The 25,133-nt window shown below is 43.4% G+C and overlaps 1 protein-coding gene across 1 annotated transcript; it reads right to left on the reverse strand.

Annotated features, from left to right (window-relative positions):
* Positions 1 to 928: 928 nt before the first annotated feature.
* Positions 929 to 25,133, reverse strand: LOC147882437 (cysteine synthase-like). The gene is made up of 10 exons (XM_087400401.1): positions 24,748 to 25,133; positions 24,170 to 24,279; positions 23,941 to 23,998; positions 23,443 to 23,706; positions 23,206 to 23,343; positions 23,019 to 23,070; positions 22,829 to 22,908; positions 1,688 to 1,747; positions 1,446 to 1,526; positions 929 to 1,366 (listed from the first exon to the last, which is right to left on the reverse strand). The coding sequence occupies exons 1-10, from the start codon at positions 25,108 to 25,110 to the stop codon at positions 1,274 to 1,276; spliced, it is 1,299 nt and encodes a 432-aa protein (XP_087256527.1). The 5' UTR covers positions 25,111 to 25,133; the 3' UTR covers positions 929 to 1,273.

Below are 25,133 nucleotides of genomic sequence, written 5' to 3' on the forward strand. Positions count from 1 at the left end.
GTTAGCACCCATGCAATAGCCCTAAATACCAAGCTACACCTTGGTGGCATGGTCTAGAATCGTTGCTACCTTGAGACCATCAAATGTCATCGTCAACACAATGACACACAAATCCCAATGTACTTATAATTGGGCCATCATAATCAAAGTCTTAGCAAAAAGTCTAAGGTTCTTACACTCATAGTAAGTTGGTCGCTGGTCTCTTCATGTCTTAGCACAAGCATCTATCATACCAAGAACGGCAAGAAATGATCGATGCAAAGGTTGAAAAGGTCAAAGATGTACAAACCACAAAAACGAGGAGAATTTTCCATGCAGGTAGTCAATCAAATGTTTCTATGCAAGTACTGAAGGGGACTCCCAAGTCTTTCATTTCAACAGTAGGGGATATCACCCACATCTACATGCATGACCATCTACGAATTGAATTTCACTCTTGTATCAATATTATTGACAGCACATCAGTGGGAAAGAGCAAATCTTTCACTCGTCAATATTGCATATTTGCTTGTAGCCTAAGCTCTGGCTTAGGATCGGATTTCCTAGCATTATATGCTGAAAGAAAACTATGAAATTTGGAGTTAGCTCCAATTTAGAGTCAAGTCCAGTAGCATACATACACATCTCCACTCTAATGCCACTTCAGTGTTTGAAAGTGCATGCACCAGGCAGGGGCGCCTCATGGTCCCCTAGTTTGCAATGGTAATCTCAAGATGGAGAAAATAAGACTTCCATGTGACACAATCTATCTCACAGCTGCTCACAGATATGTTTCTTTTTTCTGTGGCAGAACCAAAATTTGAAAACTAGCTTCGTATCTGCCAAAAATTCAGTTCTCTGGGTCCAAATGCGATCTTACCATGTCATGCATCATCTAGCATGCAGGGGTCTCTCTCTCTCTCTCTCTCTCTCTCTCAGAATGAGAAAATATTAGTAAAGAAGAATTTTATTAGCACTGCCCTTCTTTCTGGCAAAAGAACAATCTAGAATTTGATGCAAAAATGCTGTCACTCTAATTTGCTCGATCTCATTATTATGAGTCTGACTATGTGACAGCACAACTCAATAAGGCCTCTCATGTGCTCACATCAACAGCCTTCATATTACTTGGAGGTATGATGTACAACTATAACGCAGAAGTGGACCACGTACGACTCAAAATATTTCCTCCAAGATTCCAAGAGACATTATTATTTAATACACAGACAGCAGGTCTATGGTATGCTCATGGTCTGCCAAAAAAGACACGACCACTCTCCTTCAATGGTTGCACTCAAGGCTCCGGTTGCATCTTCTCAGCCTCCTCCCGAATGGATTGAAACAGGACTGTCGACAGATACCGCTCTCCAAAGCTAGGAAAAACCACCTGAGAAACAACAGTGTTATCACCATCTCATCACAGTTGCAGTGGGCATATTTGACGAAAAGGCACATTGAAGAATTACCACAATAAGCTTCCCCGCATTCTCTGGCCTCTTTGCAACCCGAATAGCTGCAACTGTGGCTGCTCCCGATGAAATGCCCACCTACACTTGACAAAAAATAATGCTGACTACTAGCAATCAACGAAAAAAGCAACATGAGGACACGAGCATAGAGTATGGTGAAGCATACATTACGGACAACAATGCTGTTGCAAACACAACCAAGCATGAAAATACTTCATACATATTAGCATGCCACTTACCAACAGGCCTTCTCGAAGAGCAAGCTCCTTTGCCATCTCTATTGCTTCACTGCTTGAAACCTGCAACAAAAGAATTGGTAATCTTGAATATAAAAGATCATAATCTTACATAGCAGTAGCAACAACCGAGGCACCCTGGCTCAAGCTCTCTCTGTACCCCTTTCAAGAAAATAATATCCTAGCATGCCATGGAGACGAGGCACTAAAACACCCTGGAAGAATTGTCCTTTTTTGAGCCATGAAGGATAAATAAGAAATCAGGAATTCAAACCTAATATTATAAGACTACCACCGACATCCACTCCCAGTATGCCCTTTCTTTGAAAAACAGTTAGGCACACGGGAGTGTTGAATCCTGTGATTAATGAGAAAATGTTCAGCCTAAGGAATGAATAATGAGCAAACTCACATGCTTCTACCCCTTGGGCAAATTTGACTGAAGAGCTTTAAAAATGTAGACACTCTAATTCTGCTCCTTAGGTCAGCAAACTGAACACTACTCCATCACCACATGCAAAATCTATATATATGCATGCGTAAGACTAGAATGTAGATATCTAATCATAAAAATTCAGATTTTTGTGTTTCTAAATTCCAAATTTCAACTGAAATTTTTAGCAGTTGGGGCGCAAAATCTACTCTTAATGCCGACCAAAAACCCACCATGTATAATAAAGGGGAAAGAAAGGCTTAGTGAGAGGATTAGATCTAGGGGAAAATGCTCTTCATGAAGATCTTCGAGGACCAATGGTTAAGATGGTGTGTCAGATTGACTTGAATTCATGTGTTTTCAATAATCAATATTTCTATTCAGCCTTGGAAACAAAATAAGTAATGCCATTGGGAGAATGTGATGTTTTTTGGTTCGTTGAAAAGCCTCATATGTAGTTTGATAATAATTTGAGCTCCTTTTTTGAAAAGCGCACCTTAAGACCACGTTTCGTACACGATTCGATCATTACAAGTTCTTGGTGTTATCATCTGTGCACCCACAACCTTTCAACAAATGATGAATGATTTCTTTCATCCATATCTAGGAATGTTTGTTGTGGCCTTTTTAGACTAACATCTTTATCTACAGCAAGACTCTCTTTGAGCATGGACGGCATCTACGGATAGTGTTGTCCATACTTAGGAAAGAACAGCTCTATGCTAAAGAAAGTAAGTGTGAGTCCTTGAAACAAAAACTCGCATAGCTCGGAGATCATTTCTCTAAATGTTGTCCATATTGATAATGAAAAAGTGAGAAAGGTATGTGAGTGGCCCATTTTGAGAACAATAACGGAGGTCAGATCCTATTTAGGATTTAAGATTTGTGAACTTTTTCCAAACGGACATGTGGAATTATGCTGAGTTAGTGTCAAGTCTTTGGGTCTGCGCACAGTGTACTCTTCAGAAGCACGTTTCCATGCACTCTCGAAGAGTGTTATTAGTATTTCTCAATTCTCTAAGTATAAAGCAAATTCTCCCCTAATTGGGGGAGGGGGCCCTCATTGGGTACAGGGACCCAATCAGTTGTCGACTCTATTCTCTCTCTACCCTTATCCCCTTTCTCTCTCTATGGTGCATAACGTTGATTCCTCGCTAAAAGTTGAAAGAAAATCTTGTTGCGCTTACACGATCAGATTACCATTGCAAGTTACATTAGTATCAGAGCTTTAGTCTATATCCAACTTGACTACCGCGAGTGTATGGTTGTCTAGAGATCCGAAAAGGACACACAATCAAGTGCCATGGAAGGGTCAGGAAAACAAGTCAACTTTGAAGACTATGAAGAGGAGAAAGACTACCAAAAAGATACGCTTCCACCAAGTGCTCAAGAAGTGATGGCAAATCTTCTAGAGCAGAATCGGATCCTCCTACAGCAACTCAAAGAACATTCATCTCAGCTAGAAGAAAGTAGAAGATAGTAAGACCAAACAAAACGACGTCTAGAGGAAAAAGAAGCAAAAAATATGTTGGAAGAAAGAGGAACCACAATTTTTTAAAAATTGTTCTTAGTGATGCGTGAGGGACGTAGGAATGAGGAGGCACTGCGACACGCAGAGCTCACCTAGGCAGAGAGGCAACAAAAGTTAGACCGAGAGGCGATGCTTCTCCAACACAAACAAATGTAAGCCACTATGCAGGCAAGTTCGAGTGCAGCAACAGTCACCGCCACAGCTTAGTCATCGACAAAAGTAACACCACTCACCCAATCCACTCCAAATTTTGTTAAGTATGATGGTAAGTGTGACCATTCAGCTATTCTTCAGTTCATTCACCAATTCGTAGCTCATTTTCCGTTAGCACGGATTCAAGATGAGCAAGACAAAGTCCACCTAGCAGCCCCTCATCTTACCGGCACAAATTTTTAACTAGTGGCAACATTGGGCGAACCACAAATTTTTAAAAATTGTTCTTAGTGATGCGTGAGGAACACAGGAATGAGGAGGCACTGCGACGCGTAGAGCTCACCTAGGCAGAGAGGCAACAAAAGTTAGACCGAGAGGCGATGCTCCTCCAACACAAACAAATGTAAGCCACTATGCAGGCAAGTTCGAGTGCAGCAACAGTCACCGCCACAGCTTCGTCATCGACAAAGGTAACACCACTCACCCGATCCACCCCAAATTTTGTTAAGTATGATGGTACGTGTGACCATTCAGCTATTCTTCAGTTCATTCATCAATTCGTAGCTCATTTTCCGTTAGCACGGATTCAGGATGAGCAAGACAAAGTCCACCTAACAGCCCCTCATCTTACCGACAGCGAGGCGGTTACCTAGTGGCAACATTAGGCTAGTAAGCATACGAACCCACCAACGAATTTCGTTTGGGCAACGTTTGTTACCAATCTCAAAGCTTGTTTTCCACCGCCATAGTATATGCTTAACCTGGAGGATGAGTTTTCTCGTCTCTCCCAAAATAGTTTTGCCTGTGTTGACTTACAGCAACGAGGTCATCACTCTAATTGGACGTGTCTGAGAACGACAAGATGAAGCTATTCATTCGAGGATTGGACACAAACATCCGTTTTACGATCCGGAACTTTGACCCGCCCGATTACGAGTGAGCGCTGACTCTCGGCCAAAATCAAGAGATGATGTTGAACGGAGGAAGGCCCAAGTAGGTCTAGAAGGATTCCAAAGCGCCGCAACAGCAGTGAAACAGCACAGCAGGTAAGGACAACCAGTACCAAAAGAAAGACGCCCAGGCTTCTAGTCAAAAGGAGGAGTCCAAGCCAAAGATGACTAGGCTAAAGCACGCATTGCGAAAGGCTATCTACAGCCCGATGAGCAAAAGCGGTACTCCCAAGAACATCGTTGCTTTCATTGCAACCACATCGCTGGGCACGGCAAGAAGGATTGTCCGAAGTGGCTTGAAAAAAGGCTACGAAAGCGCCTACTTCGTGCCTCGCCAATGTACTGGCTCTTCAAGCTCCGCCACCGGCCTCAGCTACGAATGCAATCTTCCATGCTTTGAATGTCGTTCCCACGGTGGTCTTTCAAGGTAAGACGGAGGGCAACCTCTCAGACCAAAGAAGGCGCTCATTCGAGCATATGACACCGCTAATGGACATCTGTTCATTGTCTTATTCGACATGGGGAGTTCAAAACATGCCATCTCCCCTCATCTTGCTAAAACAATGGGATGTACTTTGGTGCCTTACGAGCTTGCAGTGGACAGGTTCACACTCGGCTTACGCACACACATCACACATAAGGCCATCCACTTTACGTTTTTAGTTCAAAAGGCCATACACGAGATTTCATTTTGATACCTTTAATGCAATGCGATATGATCCTTGGGATTCAGTGGTTCCGTAAGCATGTACCGACGCCGGATTAGCGGCAGGACACCTTCACTATTGTGGAAGGTTTACATGAGCCCGCCGTAATACGCGATGATCGGAGCATACCAGGGATTCCGTTAATATCACATATCCAAGCAAGTCGTGATACCTACAAGGGTGCCATGTGTGCACTTGTTTACGTCCAGTGCCAGATCACTACAGTCCAAGCCGCTCCTCCGATGGAGCAAGCCATGGTGGATCTACTCCAGGAGTTCAAAGACATCATGCTCCGAGATGATCTGCCACCCCAGCGACCTCCAAACAGACCGAAAGACCATCGCATTGATTTGCTTCTGGACTCCTCAAAAGACCATCGCATTGATTTGCTTCTGGACTCCTCACCTCCAAGTAAGTTTCCGTATCAACTTCCAAGTCTATGGAGGGGAGCAGCTGTCTCAATTACTGCGCGCAAGGTTTATTCGACCGTCATCTTCGCCATTTGATACACCCATTCTATGCATCGAGTATATCTTGGAAAAACTCAATGGCGCAAAATTTTTCTCCAAAATTGATCTCAAGAGTGGCTACCACCAAGTCCAGATGTTTGAAGCTGACATCCCAAAGATGGCTTTCCAGACAAAGCGAGCTCATTACGAGTTCATCGTCGTACCATTTGGTCTGAAGAATGCACCACCCACGTTCAACACGATGATGCCTCGAGTATTTGCATATTATATTGGGAAGTGCATGTTCATCTTTCTCGATAATATCCTTATCTTCTCCGCTACAACCGAGCAGCATATTAGGGATGTGCGATGTGCCCTACAATTATTACGTGATAACCAGCTATACCTCAACACAAAGAAAAGTGAGTTTGGGTTGCTGAAAATCCAGTATCTGGGATACATCATTAGTGCTCAAGGGATTCAATCAGATCCAGTGAAGATTCAAGCTATCACAAGTTGCGCTGTCCCCATGACGGCTCAAGAGATCCGGTCCTTTGTGGGATTGTGTCAAGCATAACTCACACATGGATGGATTCTCAACACACGCAACCCCTCTTACAGATTTATTAGAGGGGGCAAAGACACGCAGATAGAAAATTCAAGTTACAAGCAAAGCTTTGCAAGCCTTCAATGACTTGCAACGGTTGGCCACACGACAATACCAATTATGAAGATAGCCACCTGGGATGATCCATTTCTAGTAATCATAGGCGCTGGCAATGTCGCCATAGAGGTAGTTTAATAGCAAGAGGATAGACCCGTGGCATATTACAACTTATGATAGAGAGAGCTCCTCGGTGTCATCCATGCATTAAAACATTGAAAGGCTTTTCTCAACGGACGGACTTTCATGGTCAAGACAGATCACCAAGCCCTTAAGTGGCTTCAAACAATGCCTAGTTTACAATGGAGTGATCAGTAGCAACCGTGGAGCCAAATATTCCAACAGTTTGGAAAAATGATCGAGTACGTCCCCGACAGAAAGATTATGTGTCCTCAAAGACAAATGGCAGTTACTTCTTCAAGATGCCCATGACGCCCTTATTGGTGGTCATCGAGATATTAATGGTACTTTGGAGTAGTTAGAGCGCTATTTCTATTGGCCAAAGATAAACAAGGACGTATATGGCTATGTTCAAAATTATCAGATATGAGGCTTTCCACAAAAAGGCGGTTGGCTTACTTATGCTATTGCCAATACTCGACGGTCCTTTCTAGGAGAGAGGTATGGACTTCGTGGGACCACTTCCAGCATCCGTAGATACGCGTAACACTCAATGTCTTACTATTGTTTGTTGCTTTAGTAAATATTGTATGCTTATTCCCTACAAACAGACGGCCGTCTATGTTCAAAATTATCAAATTTGAGGCTTTCCACAAGAAGGCGATCGGCTTACTTATGCCATTGCCAACACCGGACGATCCTTTCTAGGAGATAGGTATGGACTTCGTGGGAACACTTCCAGTCTCCGTAGATACGTGTAACACTCAATGTCTTACTATTGTTTGTTGCTTTAGTAAATATTGTATGCTTATTTCCTACAAACAAACGGCCAACGCTGAAGATATAGCTCGTTTGTTCATTAAGCATTGGTATCCCATTAGCGGGTTGCCAAGGACCATCAAATCCGATAGGGACTCCAAATTTACGTCTAATTTTGAGCGAGCCTTGTTCGATAATTTTGATACTAAGCTACAGATGTCCAGCGCTTTCCATCCGCAATCGAATGGAGAGACGAGAAAACATAACGATATGGCGTTTGGTATTTTAAAATCATATTGTCATGATGCTCAGGTAAATGGGAGCAGTTTCTTCCGCTTATGCAGGCCATTTTGAACGATACCTATTCTTTGAGTATTGGTCGCACACCTTATGAAGCGGCATTTGGACGGCAGTTTACATCAATCCTCACCCGGATGGTGTCCCCATCTCTTGAAGCCAACAAAACCATCGAATCGATGGCAAAGATTATGGAGTCTGTGAAAACCCACATCACCAAAGCTCAAGCATCGTACACGCGCCAAGCTAACAAGTCCAAATGAGATGTCCAATACAAAGAGGATCAATGGGTGTATTTACGCATTATCAAGCAAAGATTGAAATAGGTGGGCAAGCGATGCCCTAAGCTGTCTTTCAGGAGCTTCGGACTATTCCCTATCATTCAAAGAATCAATGATGTCTCAATGAAGTTATGCCTTCCGAACAGTTCAACTATGCACAATGTGTTCCGCATATCTTGTTTGAGTACCACGATAGTCCCAGTGCTAAACATTCAGGAGTACAAAGAACTTTGGATCTAGTCAAAAGAACCTTCCTTTTTCCCTAAGCTTAAGGCTGATGTCAAACTTTATGTTCAGAACTTAACAACATATACCTTTGTAAGACTAGAATATATCCAATCGTACAAATTTAGAATTTTTTGTTGTTCTTAAGTCCAAAATCCTACAAAGAAAATACAAGAGAAAACGAAAGAGAAGAAAAAAGAGGTAACAAAATTTATGAAAAATAGAAGGAAGACAAACTTAGCAAGCAAAGCAACACTTATGTCGTCATCAGTGCCCAAGCATAAGCAGCTATACTGGATTTCTAAAGACCCGTGGAGTCTCTTGGGCAAACCCAATGCTTACTTAAATACGTCAAATAAACAAAGAGAAAGAAAACAAGAAATAAAGAAGAAAGGAAGAAACTTAACAACAATGCCAAATCAATAAAACTCAGCACTTTAGACAAGGTGAATTGTTGCATCATTTGGAAATACCTCAGAATAAATAGCACATCCATGGATTTTGTGGTAGGCTTACCACGAACCTCTCATGGGAATGATGCAATTTGGGTAATCGTTGGCCGACTCATCAAATTGGCTAGATTCATACCCACAAGACAGACTCTTACATCCACACAACTTGCTCATTTCTTTGTTGAGAAGTAAATTAGCCTATATGGCTTACCGGCTGAAATTGTCAGTGACAAAGATGCTAAGTTTACTCGACATTTCTGGCGGGCTGTGTTCAAGAAATTAGACACTCAACTCGATCTTTCAAACTTAGATGAACAAATGAACGGGTTTTGTTCATCCGGTCAATCAGACTTTGGAAACATGCTGAGAGCTTATGTCTCTTGAAGGCAAGTTGGTTGAAAATATTATCTTCCTTTGCTTAAATTTGGTTACAATATTGCAAATCGTTCAACAACTTGAAACAGTCCATCCATGCTGATGTATGGATACCAACCTAGACCGCCTTGGGAATGTATCGCTCCCTAATTGCTTAGATTCTAACATTGATAGTTTGATATGTGACATTTGTTAAATGTTTAGATTCTATGGAATTACTATTATGTGGCAGCTTTTGGCTATGGATCTAGTAACCAAATCTACATATATCTACATATCTATATACTTTTGTATATTTGTTAATTAATGTTTGTAATTTTAGAAACGACATGTCCTAAGTATATTTTTTTTAAGACACTTGGTACACCTGTGTCTAAAGCATGGCTAGCATGTCATGTCTTAACATGATCATGAAGTTAGAAGCTTTTATGCCAAGGATGAAGAGAAGCAAATCATCTTTGCTGGTATGCATTTACAAGATTGCGGCCACACTTGGTGGCATAGACCTACCATACAATCACAGTGCTTGATGGTCGCCACTTGGAGTAAAGCTTCGCTGATATTTATGTATTGTCCCAGACTAGTACAGTCCAAGAGTATACGCAACAATTCTGGGAACTTTCAGTCTTTGTGCTGGCATATTGATGAGGCGAAAGTTGCTGTGATTTATTCAAGAATTGCACCATTCCCTAGCATCTGATGTGAGGGCCCACAAGTCCCAAATAATAGAGCAGTTGCCAAGCCTGCTAAGGTGTTTTAGCCAAAGTAATCATGGAGAGCAAACTTATGCTTCAAGTGTAATGACAAGTGGACTCCCAAGCCCAAGGAAGTAGGCAAATTGAGAAATGTTGGGACAGCCAAGCTGTTTCATATGAAGAGCAGCTTGTGGATGCTCTCGAAATTTTTCAAGTAACTCACAAGGAGACAAATGGTGCCAATGATGCCAAGCAAACTCCAAAGGCTGGAGCTGGAGATGGTCCCACATTTCCTTTTTGAGGAGTAGCTACATGACTCAGGGTTCACGCTTCTTTGCCTTAGACATTGACATTGTTCTGAAATCTGATTGGATGAATCTTTGGGGGAGTATAGAGTCAATCTGAATGCCGTGACTCTCCGCTCTGCACACAAAGGCAAAACCATGGAGCGGTGTTGGAGGTTCTAACAGCCCAAAAATGTAACCTGTCTCACCAGAGCAACTAGCCAAATAACTCAAAGAACGAGAGTACTGAAGAGATCTAGTAGCTAGCTAGGAACGGAATGGAAATGTGGAAAGCATAATGAAAAGCAAAATGGAAAAGAAAATGAAAGAACAAGTGCTACGCAATGATAACCAAAATACTCACATGTAGATAGCTTCATGTTCATTTGATCAAAAGACTCAAGACAAGTACAATACTATATAGTGTGACACTAGACTCTAGAAAGCCATAGTGTATATGGGATAACTCCCAATATGACACGTGGCATGTCTAGGACTCACTAGACTATAAAGCACCCCCTCGACACCTAGTACACTCATTTTTTACTCACTTTGTCTTCATATTCCAACACCCCCCCATGAAGGCAAGGTGAGAGACTGTTGGAATGTAACCAAGAACAGAACATGACAATGACGGTCATCAAAACTGTGCATGCCGGTCTAGAACTAGACATGGTTCCCACACAATCTCATAGGCAAGTGAGCATGGCTCAGAGGCTAGTGAGCATAACATAGAAATCTCATCTAACATGGCTCAGAGGCTCATCATGCATGGATGCATGACCAACTCACAGGTCTAGGAGACCAATGTACTAACATCCTAGAACTCTCAAGCCAGGCCTGATAAACAAATAGACCTATTTATGGCTCCCACAGTACATCCCCCCTTGGCTTCATAACAGGACATGTTAGGAAGCCACACACCAAAAAAATTTGGAAAACCAATACATCTTTTTAGGAGGACTATCCAAGGCAGAGGACCTTTAGACTCAATGAAAACCAAACACTCAAATACATATCATTTTAGGGGGACTACCCAGGGCAAAGGACCCCAAAATACATCAAGCGTATAGTAATAAATAAAAATATCTCTTTGTGAAAGAGATGTCCTCTAAGTAGCTAATGCACATGTGTGCACATCCCTACGAATCGATGACAATGTCAATGAAGCGCTAGGCAGGAATGCCCCAAAATATGTGTCGGTGAAGGCCATGGGTAGCTACATGGAGCAATTACATGATGACTCTCAAAATGCAAGAAGGAGAGTCACCACTGTCGAAGTAGAAGCCTCAAGTACCACGACCAATTGGAAAGTCAATCAATGCGAAGTACCTCAGGCACCGATCGAATAAGCAATGTTGAAGAAGTCACTTGTTGATGTAGAGTGGTCTACACCAAGCTCGATGTAATACACTAATCAGAGAGATCACTGTAGTGAAGTGTGTCGGAGCAGTATCAAAGAACTCACATTTAGCTCGGGAAGTCTTCACCAAAGTTTGGAGTAGTCACGTGAAGGAGTCACCGCAATGTAATGTCAAGAGCTCACATCAAGTGACAGGCAAAGAAGATAGAGGCAGCATGGACTGCTCCAAGAGAATGACGGGCAGAATGCGGGCAGCAACTCCAAGAGAATGCCGGACAGAAGGAGCAAATGGCGGGCTGGAGCAGAGGTCAACGATGAAGAGGATGGACAGCTCCATGTTGAGCTGGTTGCATCATGCTTGGGTTGTCAAATCATTGAGCTCTAGAACAAAATTCGCGCGGAAACAAATTTCGTCACTTCTTGCAAGGGCTGTAACTTTTCACGGAAAACTCGGATTGCAATGATGTAAAAACGAAATTTGTGGTACTGCTGCAGCTTGTGAGAGAAATTGGAGTACGTGGGCATTGTTTCACACCAAAAAGAGAAACCGCCTTTCCTCGGCTCAATTGGAAAGGCTAGTTTTTGCTAATAGCAACTTGCGTCTCTTGAGCAAGTTTAAAGGCTTGAAAGAGCCAATGCAGGTATGTAGTATGCTGCATGCAATTAGTTATATTCTTAATTTTGTATTTTCAGCAATGACTCATGAGTAATCAGTCTTGAGTTAACTTTGCATCAAAAATCACCTCCAGAAGCTTGCATTTGTGATACGGTGGACATAGACAAGGCCCCCACTATACATGATATTCCACAAGAGGAGCTGGACATCTATGCCCAGTACGAGGAGATATTGCAGCATGTCCACACACAAGAGCACGCAGCATGGTACAGCCTGGGGCTGCAACTTCAGAAGGTGGGGTTGTTGAGAGTTCACGCTCAACATCATGTGATCACGTGTGCATAGCACCATCATGTGATCACATGTGCATAGCACTAACCTTATAGAGTGCTGTAAAGGAAATCTCCTAACCCTAACCCTAAATGGGTTTGTATATATTCTATTTTTCAACTAAATCTAATGTATAGTTAGTCATTTGTGGTGTGCTCTCTAGTTGTGTCCTCTCTCCTCATCTCCACTCTTCTCCTCTCCCCTCTTCATATTTTGTCATGGTATCAGAGCTGGTTCTGCCTTCTGCTTAGGCGCCATCCTTCTTGTGAGAGTGATTGAGAGATTGAGAGATCAAGAGCGATTGAGAGTTCTTTCATTCCGTTGATGAAAGATTTCCGTTCATTCCTTTATGAAATTCCGTTCATTAAAGAATTTCCGTTCAGTTCATTGTTAGCTTGAGTGTTCCTTATTCCGTGAGAAAGAGACCTTTGAGTGTTCATTGAGAGCTTCAAGAGCTATTACTGTGTGAAAGAGATAGGGTGAGAAAGAAAGGTTTTAGTCTCATTCTGAGAGAAAGACAGAAGTGATTGTGGGAGAGATTCATTGTCTCCTTTGTTCTTGGGAGAGTGATTTCTCCACAGCAGCATCGACCTTCCAGCAACCTTCAGAGTTTGTCTTGGGACTGCACTCCTCCATCGACCTCTATGAACCGAGCAGCCTGTCAACTTCAAGCAAAGGCCCATTGCTCTCTATGAGACTTGGCCATCTACAAGCTCGCAACCGACCATCTTCAAAGGAACCAAGGCAATCCTGTATGCAACAGCAGGGCCAAGCCTATAGCTACCTACTGCAGCAGGGGAGAATCGACAGCCCAAGCGAATCTACAGCCAAGGAAAAGGCAGCAGAAGTGCCTCAGCAATCAACAAGCGCATACGCAACAAGGTAGCCTAAACAACTCTACACAGCGCAGACAAAGCTTCACAACTAGCAAGCGACCAGGGCCACCAACGAGTTCTGCCCATCGTGCCATCCCAACGAACTCCTCTGTAGAGGCTTGAGCGACGGACACCTTGCTGCAAAGGCTCCTGCTACAAGTGCAGCTCCATCAACGGACTCCAGCCTAGCCCTTCTACGGCCAACCAGCACCACAGTCGTGCCAAGACTCCAGCGCCTGCCAACACCGAATGCGCGACCTCCAAGGCCTTCAAGCAGAGCCAACGGGCTTGCTCCAGCAAATAGCACGCACACCCTTCTGAGCTCCTCTGTAGCTCGCCAAGCTCCCCCAAGAGCTCCTACCCGCTCAACTGTCCAAAGCTCTACAAACCTCACGGCTGTCTCCATCTCTCGCCAACCCAAGCTCCTAGTCAAAGCGCTGCTCCTATGATAGTAATCCGCCTTCTACCAACCAACCTTGCTGCTCCACACTCCAACGACCTTGCCCACGAATCTCTCCAACCACCAATAGCGACTCAATAGCTCGACGGGCATCTACAGTGATGATTCACGAGCCAACGGGCATCTATAGCGTCTGCAAATAGCCTCGACTACTCCAATGTGTAGGAGATCTTCACAGCTCCCTCGACGCCATCAACGAGCAGCCTAACGAAGACTTCACGAGCTTCGAAAGAGATCTTGCCAAGAGGATCGCCTCCAGCATCTCGGAGTACGACGAAATCTACGTGATTCTGACGGAATCTCCACAGATTTCGTTATCTCTGCTTGTGACACGTGGCCTTATCTCCTTATCTGCCACGTCAACAGTCTCTCGCGATTGCCACGTCAGCTTATCTTCCACGTCACCTTATCTGCCACATAGGCTCACAGTGCCACATCATCACAGCCACATAAGCAAGCCACGTCACCCTGCTAGCTCATCAACCACGTCATCAATGCCACGTCACCACTGCCATGTCATCAAGGACACCTCACCACTGCCACGTCAGCTTGCCACATCACCTTATCTACCACATCATCACCGACTACCACGTCATTACTGCCACATCAACTACACGTCAGCATAGCCACGTCACTTGCCACATCATCAGTGTCACGTCAGCATTGCCACGTCATCTATTGACCACCTCAATTGTGCCACCTCAGCTATCCAATCAGCACTGACCCTTGCATGCACAGTTACCTCTTCACAGTCACTGCATGTGACCACTCCTGCCACCTCAGCACAGGGCTCCACTGGCACACCTCTTGCTAGGCACAGTACCACATCATCATTGCATGTGACCCACAGTGACACATCATCATTGAGCACCATTTGCACTCCTTTTACCCCTCCACCTAGATCAAGTCGTATCTCTTAATCCATGAAGAATTTGAGGGCGCTCCAGAAAGGAAAGTCGCTCATTTTTTTGTGCTCTACGCGCTCGTCACATCACGTGCACATTTCGGCACAAGTTATACTCACATTTGAGCCTCGTCGACAAAACCACTTCCTTCACGCATATTCGCCTCTATATCGACGCATCTGACCCAACACTTAAAAAGAACAAAAGAAAATGAATTATTTCATGTTCTTTCATCGATCGACGGTTGGTATAGATCTAGATCAGAGTAGACTAGATCGCCATAGAGGGGATGCTTTGACTTTCTCCAAGTTGCCAATCTAAGCCATGCTCGAAATTCCCGACTAGTACCTACTCGGAGTCAATCCATACACTCACATACGATTTCACATCATTACATTACCTGAAACCTTACGTTCATCAGTTCAGTGAGCAGACTTCAGAGAGTACAGAGGCATTGCTGATTCTTTCAGTGGGCAGATAGCACTTGATTTCACACACACATGCCATCATTGTAAAGCCTATTCGGCTATCTCACTGCATCGTGCACCTACAGTCAATGACAGATACTACAGGCAGCTCATCGGATCTCTTATATATCTGACTATCACTCAGCCAGATATTTGTTATGTAATAAGCTCACTAGCACAATTTATGGCAAATCCAAAACAGTCTCACTAGAATGCAGCCAAAAGAGTCTTGAGATACATCAGAGGTACAAGACAGTTTGGGATAGAATATAGAGGAAGTCATCCACGGTTGCATGGATACTGTGACAATGACTATGCCGGAGATCATGAGACCAGGAGATTAACACAGGGATATGCATTTTTCCTTGGTCAAGGTGCTATATCATGGTTATCAAACAAACAGCCAATTGTTTCTTTGTCTTCAACTGAAGCAGAATATAGAGCACTCACTACATGTACATGTGAGGCTATATGGCTCAGAAGACTATTGTCAGAAACAGATTACTTTGATGAGTCAAAGCCAACAACAATATACTGTGATAATCAATCGGCTCAAGCATTGGCCAAGAATCCAGTATATCACTCCAAGACAAAGCACATTGATGTCAGAGAGCGCTTCATCAGAGAAAGAGATTTACTTGGTGACATCACACTGCAGCATTGTGATAGCAAAGAGAATGTTGCAGACATCTTTACCAAACCACTCGATAAAGAGCTATTCGACAAACACCGACTAGCTCTTGGTTTAACGTAGAGGAAGGACATTCCCATTAAAGAGGTGTGATGGAATGTAATGCTCAGTCCTTCTTCGATTTTCCAAAATCATCATCTTGAGGGAAGGCCTACTTCATGATGTTGATCTTGAGGGATGGTGTTGAGAGTTCATGCTCAACAGCATGTGATCCCATGTGCATAGCACCATCATGTAATCACATGTACGTAGCACTAACCTTATAGAGTGCTATAAAGAAAAAAGTTAGATCCCCTAACCCTAACCCTAAATGGGTTTGTATATATTCTATTTTTTAACTAAATCTAGTATACAGTTAGTCATTTATGGTGTGCTCTCTAGCTGTGCCCTCTCTCCTCATCTCCACTCTTCTTCTCTCCCCTCTTCATATTTTGTCAGGGGTTGGAGCGAGTGGGACTGCAGCTCCTAATGGCAGTGATGAGGATGGTTCCAGCGAAAGCGAGGCTTCATCGGAGGACGAGGTGGATGACGAGAAGGCTGTTGAAGACATTGCTACAAACACCTGAGGCATCATGAAGTGCAGACATAGAATCCACACTTAGTGCTAGCAACTACATAGACTTAGATTTAGATCATAGAATGTTCAATGTAGATGTAGCTTAAGTGTAGCCTCGAGAGTCTAGTGAGTAGCAAGTTGAAACTCTGAAGTTCTATAACTATTGAGGTCATTTTATCAATGCTTGAACTTGGTATTTCAAACTTAAAACTTTAATAAGTCATGACCCATGACTCATGGCTTTAGCCTTGAGCTACGGGAATTGAAGTTTGACTTGTTTTCAAACTTTTATGTAAGTTGTTTAAACTCAAACTTGAATTATGTTTTACTAAATTGCTTTTAGGTTTTCAAGTTTCACCTTGAACCTTCTAAGTTCTATATTATCATGTGTATATGTAACTTGTAAGTAGGAATTAGGGTAGTATCTTGTTACATGTATGATGTTACACATTGTTGGCAGTTACCAAACTTACTTTCCAATTCATAATTGTTGCTTTTCAAATTCCTGGGCTCACAATTTCAGTTCATAATTATTGCTCCATGTTCCTCAGTGTTTTGGGTGCCATTAGTGCATGAAATCATGCATTTTAGGTCCTAGGAATGTATATTTATATAGTAGGCATATATTTTTTTGTGAGAAAAATTTCGGGTCGAAACACATTTAAAAAAATTTCCAAACGTTTCCGAACGTGGCGTTTCCAAACGTCTGGCAACTATGAACAGAATGGAAATGTGGAAAGCATAATGAAAAGCAAAATAGAAAGGAAAGTGAAAGAACAAGTGCTAGGCAATGATACCCAAAATACTCAAAAATAGATAGCTTGATGTTGACTGATATCAAAAGACTCAAGACAAGTACAATACTATATAGTGTGACACTAGACTCTAGAAAGCCATAGTGTATATGGCATAACTCCCAAAATGACACATGGCATGTCTAGGACTCACTAGACTATAAAACACCCAGTACACTCATTTTTTACTCACTTTGGATTCATATTCCAACAAGTACCCTATATGCATTGCATGTGACCGAGCCTCAGATAGGGAGTATCCCATTGGTAGAGGAGCACGATATAGGTCAGCGGGAACCAAGGGAGGAACTGCTGGTATGTACTGTTATGGATAAATTTGTCTAAGAAAAAATACATTAATATGTGTGTGTATTTCTATATGTGGCAATAGTATAATAAAATATGGAGTGCATAGGGCCCAGGTTTGAGGTGGCAGGGCATGACCATGTGCGACCCTTCCACGTAAGAGGACCCATAAGGTGTGATGTACATAATCCATGGTAGTAATATTATAAAATGTAAGGTGACATGGTTCCTCCATGTGCCACCCCTCCACCTAGGCGGTCCCATTCCTGCATTAGTGAGATATGGCCCAAAGTCCATGGGAGAAGTAATATAAAATAGGTGAAGATAGGCGGTCCCATTCCTGCATTAGTGAGATATGGCCCAAAGTCCATGGGAGAAGTAATATAAAATAGGTGAAGATGGATATTATATTGGGTTATTTCCTCCATATAGGATAGGCCCAATCCATTATATTGGGTTATTTCCTCCATATAGGATAGGCCCATGTGAAGGAGGTATAGAAGATCCAAGAGTGCAAGTTAAATAATGAGAAAAGTAGGATGAGGTGGCAAGATTCCTTGTGCCAACCCTCCACTTGTCCTCCTAGATGTTTGAACGTATTATAAAATTAGAAAGAGACCAAAGAAGTATCATAGACTTGGGATATGGGAGTTAATATATGTGGAAAAATGTGGCCAAGCGTTATCGCACACAATTAAGAGTGCGTAACCGCCTAGCTCACATGGGAGACTCTTCCACACACACCATGCATGTGGGAGGATGCATTTATTGAGAGAGATCCTCTCTCTTCGCTATAAAAGGAGGGGGCTATTCCTTAATGAGACATGCTCATTCTTGTAAAGCCACCTAGCTAGTACTTTGATTTCTCCCTTCCATTCCTTTCAAATAAAGCATGACTCTCTTCCCTTGATGTCTCCATCTTTATATTCCTCCTCCACCCATGTACATACTCCTCCTTCTCCTCTCTCTTCCCTTGTGCCATAGTCTCTTCTTTTCCTCCCCTCTTAATCCCTTTTTCCTACCCATGTTAATGCTCCTTCCCTCACGTTCCCTATTCCTCTATGGCCCTCGAGCGTCGCCATACCTATCCTCTAGCCTCTTGTCTTGATTTCTTTTCCGGCTAATAGAATTGGTGTGGCTGCTGGGATCGAAATATCCACGGCTAGTGGTGTAAAATATGTTACTCCTACGACTGGGTGCGGCTCTGCGGCCTCTTCCGTACGCAGTTCTCTACTTTTGCACCTCCAAACTGTGTGCCTTCCTTGTTTCTACGACTGCAAAACCTCCCTGCTTCTACGCTTTCAGTCTGTATTTTTTCTGCTCACAGTTCCTACGTGTATTCTGGCTGGCGAATCTTCTGCTCGTAACAGTCGCATCTGCATAACTGTAACATTCGTGCTCCCTCTGAGTTCCTACGCACGCATTCGCACGTCTACTATGTATACTCGCACGCATCGCGGACAGATCGCGGCGATTTTCTAGGATCTTGCGTCTTCTGGTCGCAGACAGTTTTTTTTTGCAAAACTGTAACAGATCCCGCACCCCCCCTCTTCTCTTCTTCTTCTTCTCCTTTTCTTTCTCTTCTCCTTCTCCTGTCCTCTTTTCTCTTTTTATTAAAGAGTGGCATTGGAACCCAAGACCTCCCCCTTCACAAAAGGAAGACTTATCATTGGGCCAGCAGATAAGAAGTGATGAAAATATAATGATTTTTGCTTATATATTGAAATCTCGAAAACTGTAACTCTCTAACCGTGGAGAGTTACAAGTTCACTTCACGGACGCACGCCACACGAGGAGGATGGATATTTATGTCACTTCTTGACGAGTTCACGGATTTGGTGCATGGTCCTCCGCACCTTACGGCTACCAATGGACGAGATCTCTTTCTTAATCTTCATGTCGATCTTCAACAACTAATTGTACAGTGCATTGCTCAAGGAGACGATGGGTGGGATGATACACCGTAGATGATTCAAGGTGAAGAACTAGTGATACGCTGGGAGGACTTTGATTTCAATTCTACTCATTGTGCGGTGATCGAGCTACTTGTTGCTTCGGAGGTAGTTAAAAGGATGTCCTTCTTCAAATGTAAAAGGCGGTTGTTCCAACTTGAAGAATGCTTTGATTGATTTAGAGAAGTGCCTCAATGTAACCCTTGTAGCGGCCATAGAAGTTGGGATCCATGGTATGGTGATTCTGACTGCTTTCTCCTTTCCTTCGAGAAGTACTAGCTATGAGAGAAAGAAGATCCGAAGAGATAGTAGGCACTTCACTCTCTTTGATGGGACCTTGTACCGTCAAGGCATGGATGGGGTACTAAGACGGGCCATTGATGCAGATGAAGTGTCTAAGGTATTAAAGAATTATCATGATGGATTTTGTGGAGGCCACTATGCCAGTGACTATACAGCTAAGAAGATTTTACATGTTGGATACTATTGACCGACCTTGTTCAAGAATGTCACTTTGTATTGCAAAACCTGTGAACTATGCCAATTCTTTGGTAGGAAGGATTTGTGTCCTGGGCAACATCACCCAGTGATGTTCATCCATCCATTTCAAAAGTGGGGAATAGATTTTGTTGGGCCCTTGCCCATGACTGCCCGCAAAAAGAAGTATCTTTTCATAGCCACTCAGTATGTCACTAAGTGGGCAAGCTATCGCCCTCCCCGCTGCAAATCGTAAGGCAGTTTCAAATTTCATATTTGAACGTATCTGCACAAGGTTTAAGACACCCATGGAAATAGTATCTGACCATGGGAGTCCATTCTTAAATGAAGCAGTGGAATTGCTCATGGATCGCATGGGTATTATCATCGCACTTCTAGCATCTATTATCCAGCATCCATGGGTCAAACGGAGCGGACCAATGGCCTCCTTTATAAAACCATGGAAAAAATGACCACAGGGAACAGGAGCCAGTGAGATCATCAGGTCACTGAAGCCGTGTGGGCTTACAACATCACTCATAAAACGTCTACAGGTCACACTTCTTTTGAGTTGGTGTACGGTACTGAGGCCGTCTTACTACTAAAGATAGAGATTCCAACTTTGAGATTGGCACAAGAACAAAGGATGACAGAAGATGAACATGTAGAGGCCCGATTGATGCAACTTGAGAACCTATATGAAACCCGACGCCTTGCCCTACATCAAACAGAGATTCAAAAGAATCGACAAAAGGCCCGCTTTGATGCTAAGATTCGCAAGGGATGGAAAAGACACTTTGCTGAGGGGGATGTTGTGCTATGCTTTTATAACAGATTGGACCACCAAATGGATAAGAAGTTTCTGACACTGTGGACCGGTCCATACAAAGTCATCAAGGAACGTAACAATGGATCTGTACAAGTTCAAGTGCTGCATGAGCCATATGGCAGGAAGGTGATCAACAAGCGTTATCTCAAGCCCTTCTTTGCGCGTGATGGTCCCAGGCATGGAAATGTTGTGCATTCCCTTCCTTGGAGGGGAACTGTTATCGATAAATTTGTCTAAGAAAAAATGCATTAACATGTATGTGTATTTGTATGTGTTGCAATAGTATAATAAAATATGGAGTGTATAGGGCCCAGGGTTGAGGTGGCAGGGCATGACCATGTGCCACCCTTCAACGTAAGAGGACCCATAAGGTGTGATGTACATAATCCATGGTAGTAATATTATAAAATGTAAGATGACATGGTTCCTCCATGTGCCACCCCTCCACCTAGGCGGTCCCATGCCTGCATTTAGTGAGATATGGCCCAAAGTCCATGGGAGAAGTAATATAAAATAGATGGAGATGGATATTATATTAGGTTATTCCCTCCATATAGGATAGGCCCATGTGGGGGAGTATATAGGGCCCAGGGTTGAGATGGCAATAGTATAATAAAATATGGAGTGTATAGGGCCCAGGGTTGAGGTGGCAGGGCATGACCATGTGCCACCCTTCAACGTAAGAGGACCCATAAGGTGTGATGTACATAATCCATGGTAGTAATATTATAAAATGTAAGATGACATGGTTCCTCCATGTGCCACCCCTCCACCTAGGCGGTCCCATGCCTGCATTTAGTGAGATATGGCCCAAAGTCCATGGGAGAAGTAATATAAAATGGATGGAGATGGATATTATATTAGGTTATTCCCTCCATATAGGATAGGCCCATGTGGGGGAGGTATAGAAGATCCAAGAGTGCAAGTTAAATAATGGGGAAAGTAGGATGAGGTGGCAAGATTCCTTGTGCCAACCCTCCACTTGTCCTTCTAGATGTTTGAACGTATTATAAAACTGGGAAGAGACCAAGGAAGTATCATAGACTTGGGATATGGGAGTTAATATATGTGAAAAAATGTCACCAAGCGTTATCACACACAATTGAGAGTGCGTAACCGCCTAGCCCACATGGGAGTCTCTTCCACACACACCATGCATATGGGAGGATGCATTTATTGGGAGAGACCCTCTCTCTTGGCTATAAAAGGAGGGGGCTATTCCTTGATGAGACACGCTCATTCTCGTAAAGCCACCTAGCTAGTACTTTGATTTCCCCCTTCCCTTCCTTTCAAATAAAGCATGACCCTCTTCCCTTGATGTCTCCATCTCTACATTCCTCCTCCACCCATGTACATACTCCTCCTTCCCCTCTCCCTTTCCCCTTGTGCCATAGTCTCCCTCTTCTTTTCCTCCCCTCTTAATCCCTTTTTCCCACCCATGTTAACACTCCTCCCCTCACGTTCCCTATTCCTCTATGGCCCTCGAGCGTCGCCATACCTATCCTCTGGCCTCTTGTCTTGATTTCTTTTCCGGCTAATAGTACGCAACTGGTTCTTCCCTTGCATATGTCATCAAGCTATAAGAGGGTATAATGGGCCACTCTTATCAGTGTAGGCATGTTTTGGCATCTCCTATCTAATCTAAAAGCTCACTTGTGCTTCCTTCACCTCTATACGATCCCTACATCAATCTCTCTCTTTACCTCAACCCCCCCTCCCCAAATCTCTCTCTCTCTCTCTCTCTCTCTCTCTCTCTCTCTCCCCTGCTATTCTATCCCCTTATCCTACGTCCGCCCTATCCTCCTCTTCTACACCATGGTGGTCCACATCTATGGCTATCAATTCAAGCAAAGATACACCTGGAGGTACTGTGAGCAGATGATGCTCTTTGCGTCAAGCATCATAAGCTTTATAATGCTTGTCCAATAATAATCCCTTCTTCCCAGAGTAAGGCATGGGAAATGCTCAGATACAGATAGGACAGTCTGTATGAACCACAGAATCAGGGTAATAATTTGCACAGGGAAACTGCTCAGAGGAGGTTTGTAATACCCCTCAAAAAACCCCCCAAAAAAAATCAATAACATCCTGCCAGATTAAAAGGAGCAGTTCAGCGTCAGTGCAGCTACAATGGGAAGTCTTACTAACTTGTAAAACCTCGTCCAAGATGTCCACATCCAAAATGCCAGGAATAAAGCCAGCACCGATGCCCTGAATTTTGTGAGGACCTGCATAAGAATTCAAGATGTCTTCCCTCAGTAGAATATAAAGACTTTTCAAATAGCCCTTACAGGCAACAACTACAAATGCCTAATTTTCAGTTGGCAAGGAGCTTCACCTGGCTTCCCTCCAGACAGCACGCTGCTTTCCAATGGCTCTACACCACAGATCTGCGTACACATACGATGGTGAGAGTAAGACATCACATATTTTTTCATCAGCCTGTATAATGATCCACAGAAAAAGAACTCCCAGCGATAATTTTGCATAGGGATGTCCAGCACGTGTCCATATAAAATAGGCACCTTAATATTGGGATTTTTGCTCTTCAAAAACCGACCAACACCCGTAACTGTTCCACCAGTACCAATACCAGAGACCAGAATGTCCACCTTACCAGCTGAATCTTCCCAGATCTCTGGCCCAGTCGTTTCAAAATGCACCTACGAAAGCATAGGAAATTCAATTGTAAGCCAACCAAACTTTCTAGTGTGAGCAGTAGGTTAAATGAAGAAGCAACCACATGGCAGAAACATGCTCACCTTTGGATTTGCAGGGTTTTCAAACTGTTGTAGCATGTAAGAATTGGGAGTTTTAGCCAATATCTCTTCTGCTTTTTGAACAGCTCCCTTCATGCCTCTGGCTGGATCTGTTACCACAAGCTCTGCTCCGAAGGCTCGTAACAACACCCTCCGCTCCAGACTCATAGATGCAGGCATTGTGAGAATCAACTTGTAACCTTTGGATGCAGCAATAAACGCCAGACCTATACCAGTGTTCCCACTAGTAGGCTCAACAAGAACACTCTGCAAAAAAGAAAACAAGGGTAATCGTCAAAAACAGGCCATGTACAAGTAGTTAATAATATGAAGACCAGTCAAGAGCCATCTGTTTAAACAGTTGATGATGCCGACTACCAATGCCTTTGAGGTCAATCAAATGATCTCAAAGGCTGGAAGAGACGGTCTTGACATCATTAACGAAGTACACAAAAACGATGTGTCCATATCTTAGCCTCTAGTGCATTGTCAAGAAATCACCTTTCCAGGCGTAATAGCTCCCTTCGCTTCAGCATCTTCGATCATACTCAAACCAATTCTGCAAGTTAGTAAGGCGTAAGATAATTCTGCCATTGACAATGGATCACAAATGAGTCGACGGTTCCCACAAAAAATCAGACAGGCTGAGACAGTGGTAGCATATAACGAGAATTCTACGTTATGACCCAGGAAAGATTAAGAGCTGCTTGGAAAGAAACGATGTTCATACCTGTCTTTTACGCTACAACAAGGTTCCATGGTTTCCAGCTTGGCCGCAATATGGCCCACGCTCCCCTCGGTCACTTTATTCAGGTATACCATAGGAGTCTTACCTATAAGCTGCACAACAACATCCCAATCAATGACTGTAAGACCCAATGTTCATAATTGCACAAGGCACCCACCTCTTTTCTGCAGGACGGAGATCACTAAGAAACAATAGTTCTTGTAATTGAGTGTAAGGGGCAGACCGAAACTAGTCATGTAAGAGCGTGCGGTGATAGCAATTTCATCATCAGTACGTACATACAGTAAAGTGTTTACACAAGCTCACAGTTGCTATACACCTATTTTTAAAGGCAATACTTTTTACAAGCGCACTACAAGCCTATATACAATTCTTAAATGTAATTTAAGAAGCTCTGACAACGCAGACAACATATTCGAGTGACAGAATCTAGACAAATTAGATCACTAAGAGGCCTTTAAAGCAGAAAAACCCAGTTCATCCATTGGGGGGCCTTTGAGGGAACAGGCTCCTGGGAGACGAAACGAAAAGAGTGGAGGGCAGAAAAGGGAGGAGCGGACCTGGGTGACATCCTCAGCAATATTGACGCCTTCGACGGCCATTTGGGGCTGGGCGGTTTCCAAAGAGATGGCGCGGAGGGGGGGAGCAAAGGAGGAGGAGGAAGAAGAAGAAGCAGCAACTAAGAAGGCAGGTTTGGAGGGGAGGGGAGGGAAGGTAAGGCGAGAGGGAGGAGGAGGAAGAAGAGGAGGAGGAGGAGGGGAGGAAGAAGGGAAGGTGAAGGAGAGGGAGGAGGAGGAAGCGACCGCCATAGCCATGGGCACACTGTTAGAAATAAGTAAAGGTGAGAAAGGAAGCTGAGCTTGGGGCGTATCGCAAGGGTGAAGAGTCCAACGAAAACAAGGCCAATTTTGGGGATGCCTCATGCCATTTGGTTAGGGGGAGAACA

The sequence above is a fragment of the Dipteris shenzhenensis genome, chromosome 29 (assembly GCF_047967505.1).
Source record: "Dipteris shenzhenensis isolate YYH24624 ecotype China chromosome 29, Dip_SZ_1.0, whole genome shotgun sequence".
Taxonomy (NCBI): Eukaryota; Viridiplantae; Streptophyta; class Polypodiopsida; order Gleicheniales; family Dipteridaceae; genus Dipteris; species Dipteris shenzhenensis.

Excerpts from the sequence above, each read along its gene's own strand:
- LOC147882437 (XM_087400401.1), bottom strand. The coding sequence starts at position 25,110 with ATGAGGCATCCCCAAAATTGGCCTTGTTTTCGTTGGACTCTTCACCCT. Across the intron at positions 23,344-23,442 it reads AAAACCCTGCAAATCCAAAG|GTGCATTTTGAAACGACTGG; the intron begins GTGAGCATGTTT and ends ATGCTTTCGTAG. Across the intron at positions 1,367-1,445 it reads ATGCGGGGAAGCTTATTGTG|GTGGTTTTTCCTAGCTTTGG; the intron begins GTAATTCTTCAA and ends GTTGTTTCTCAG.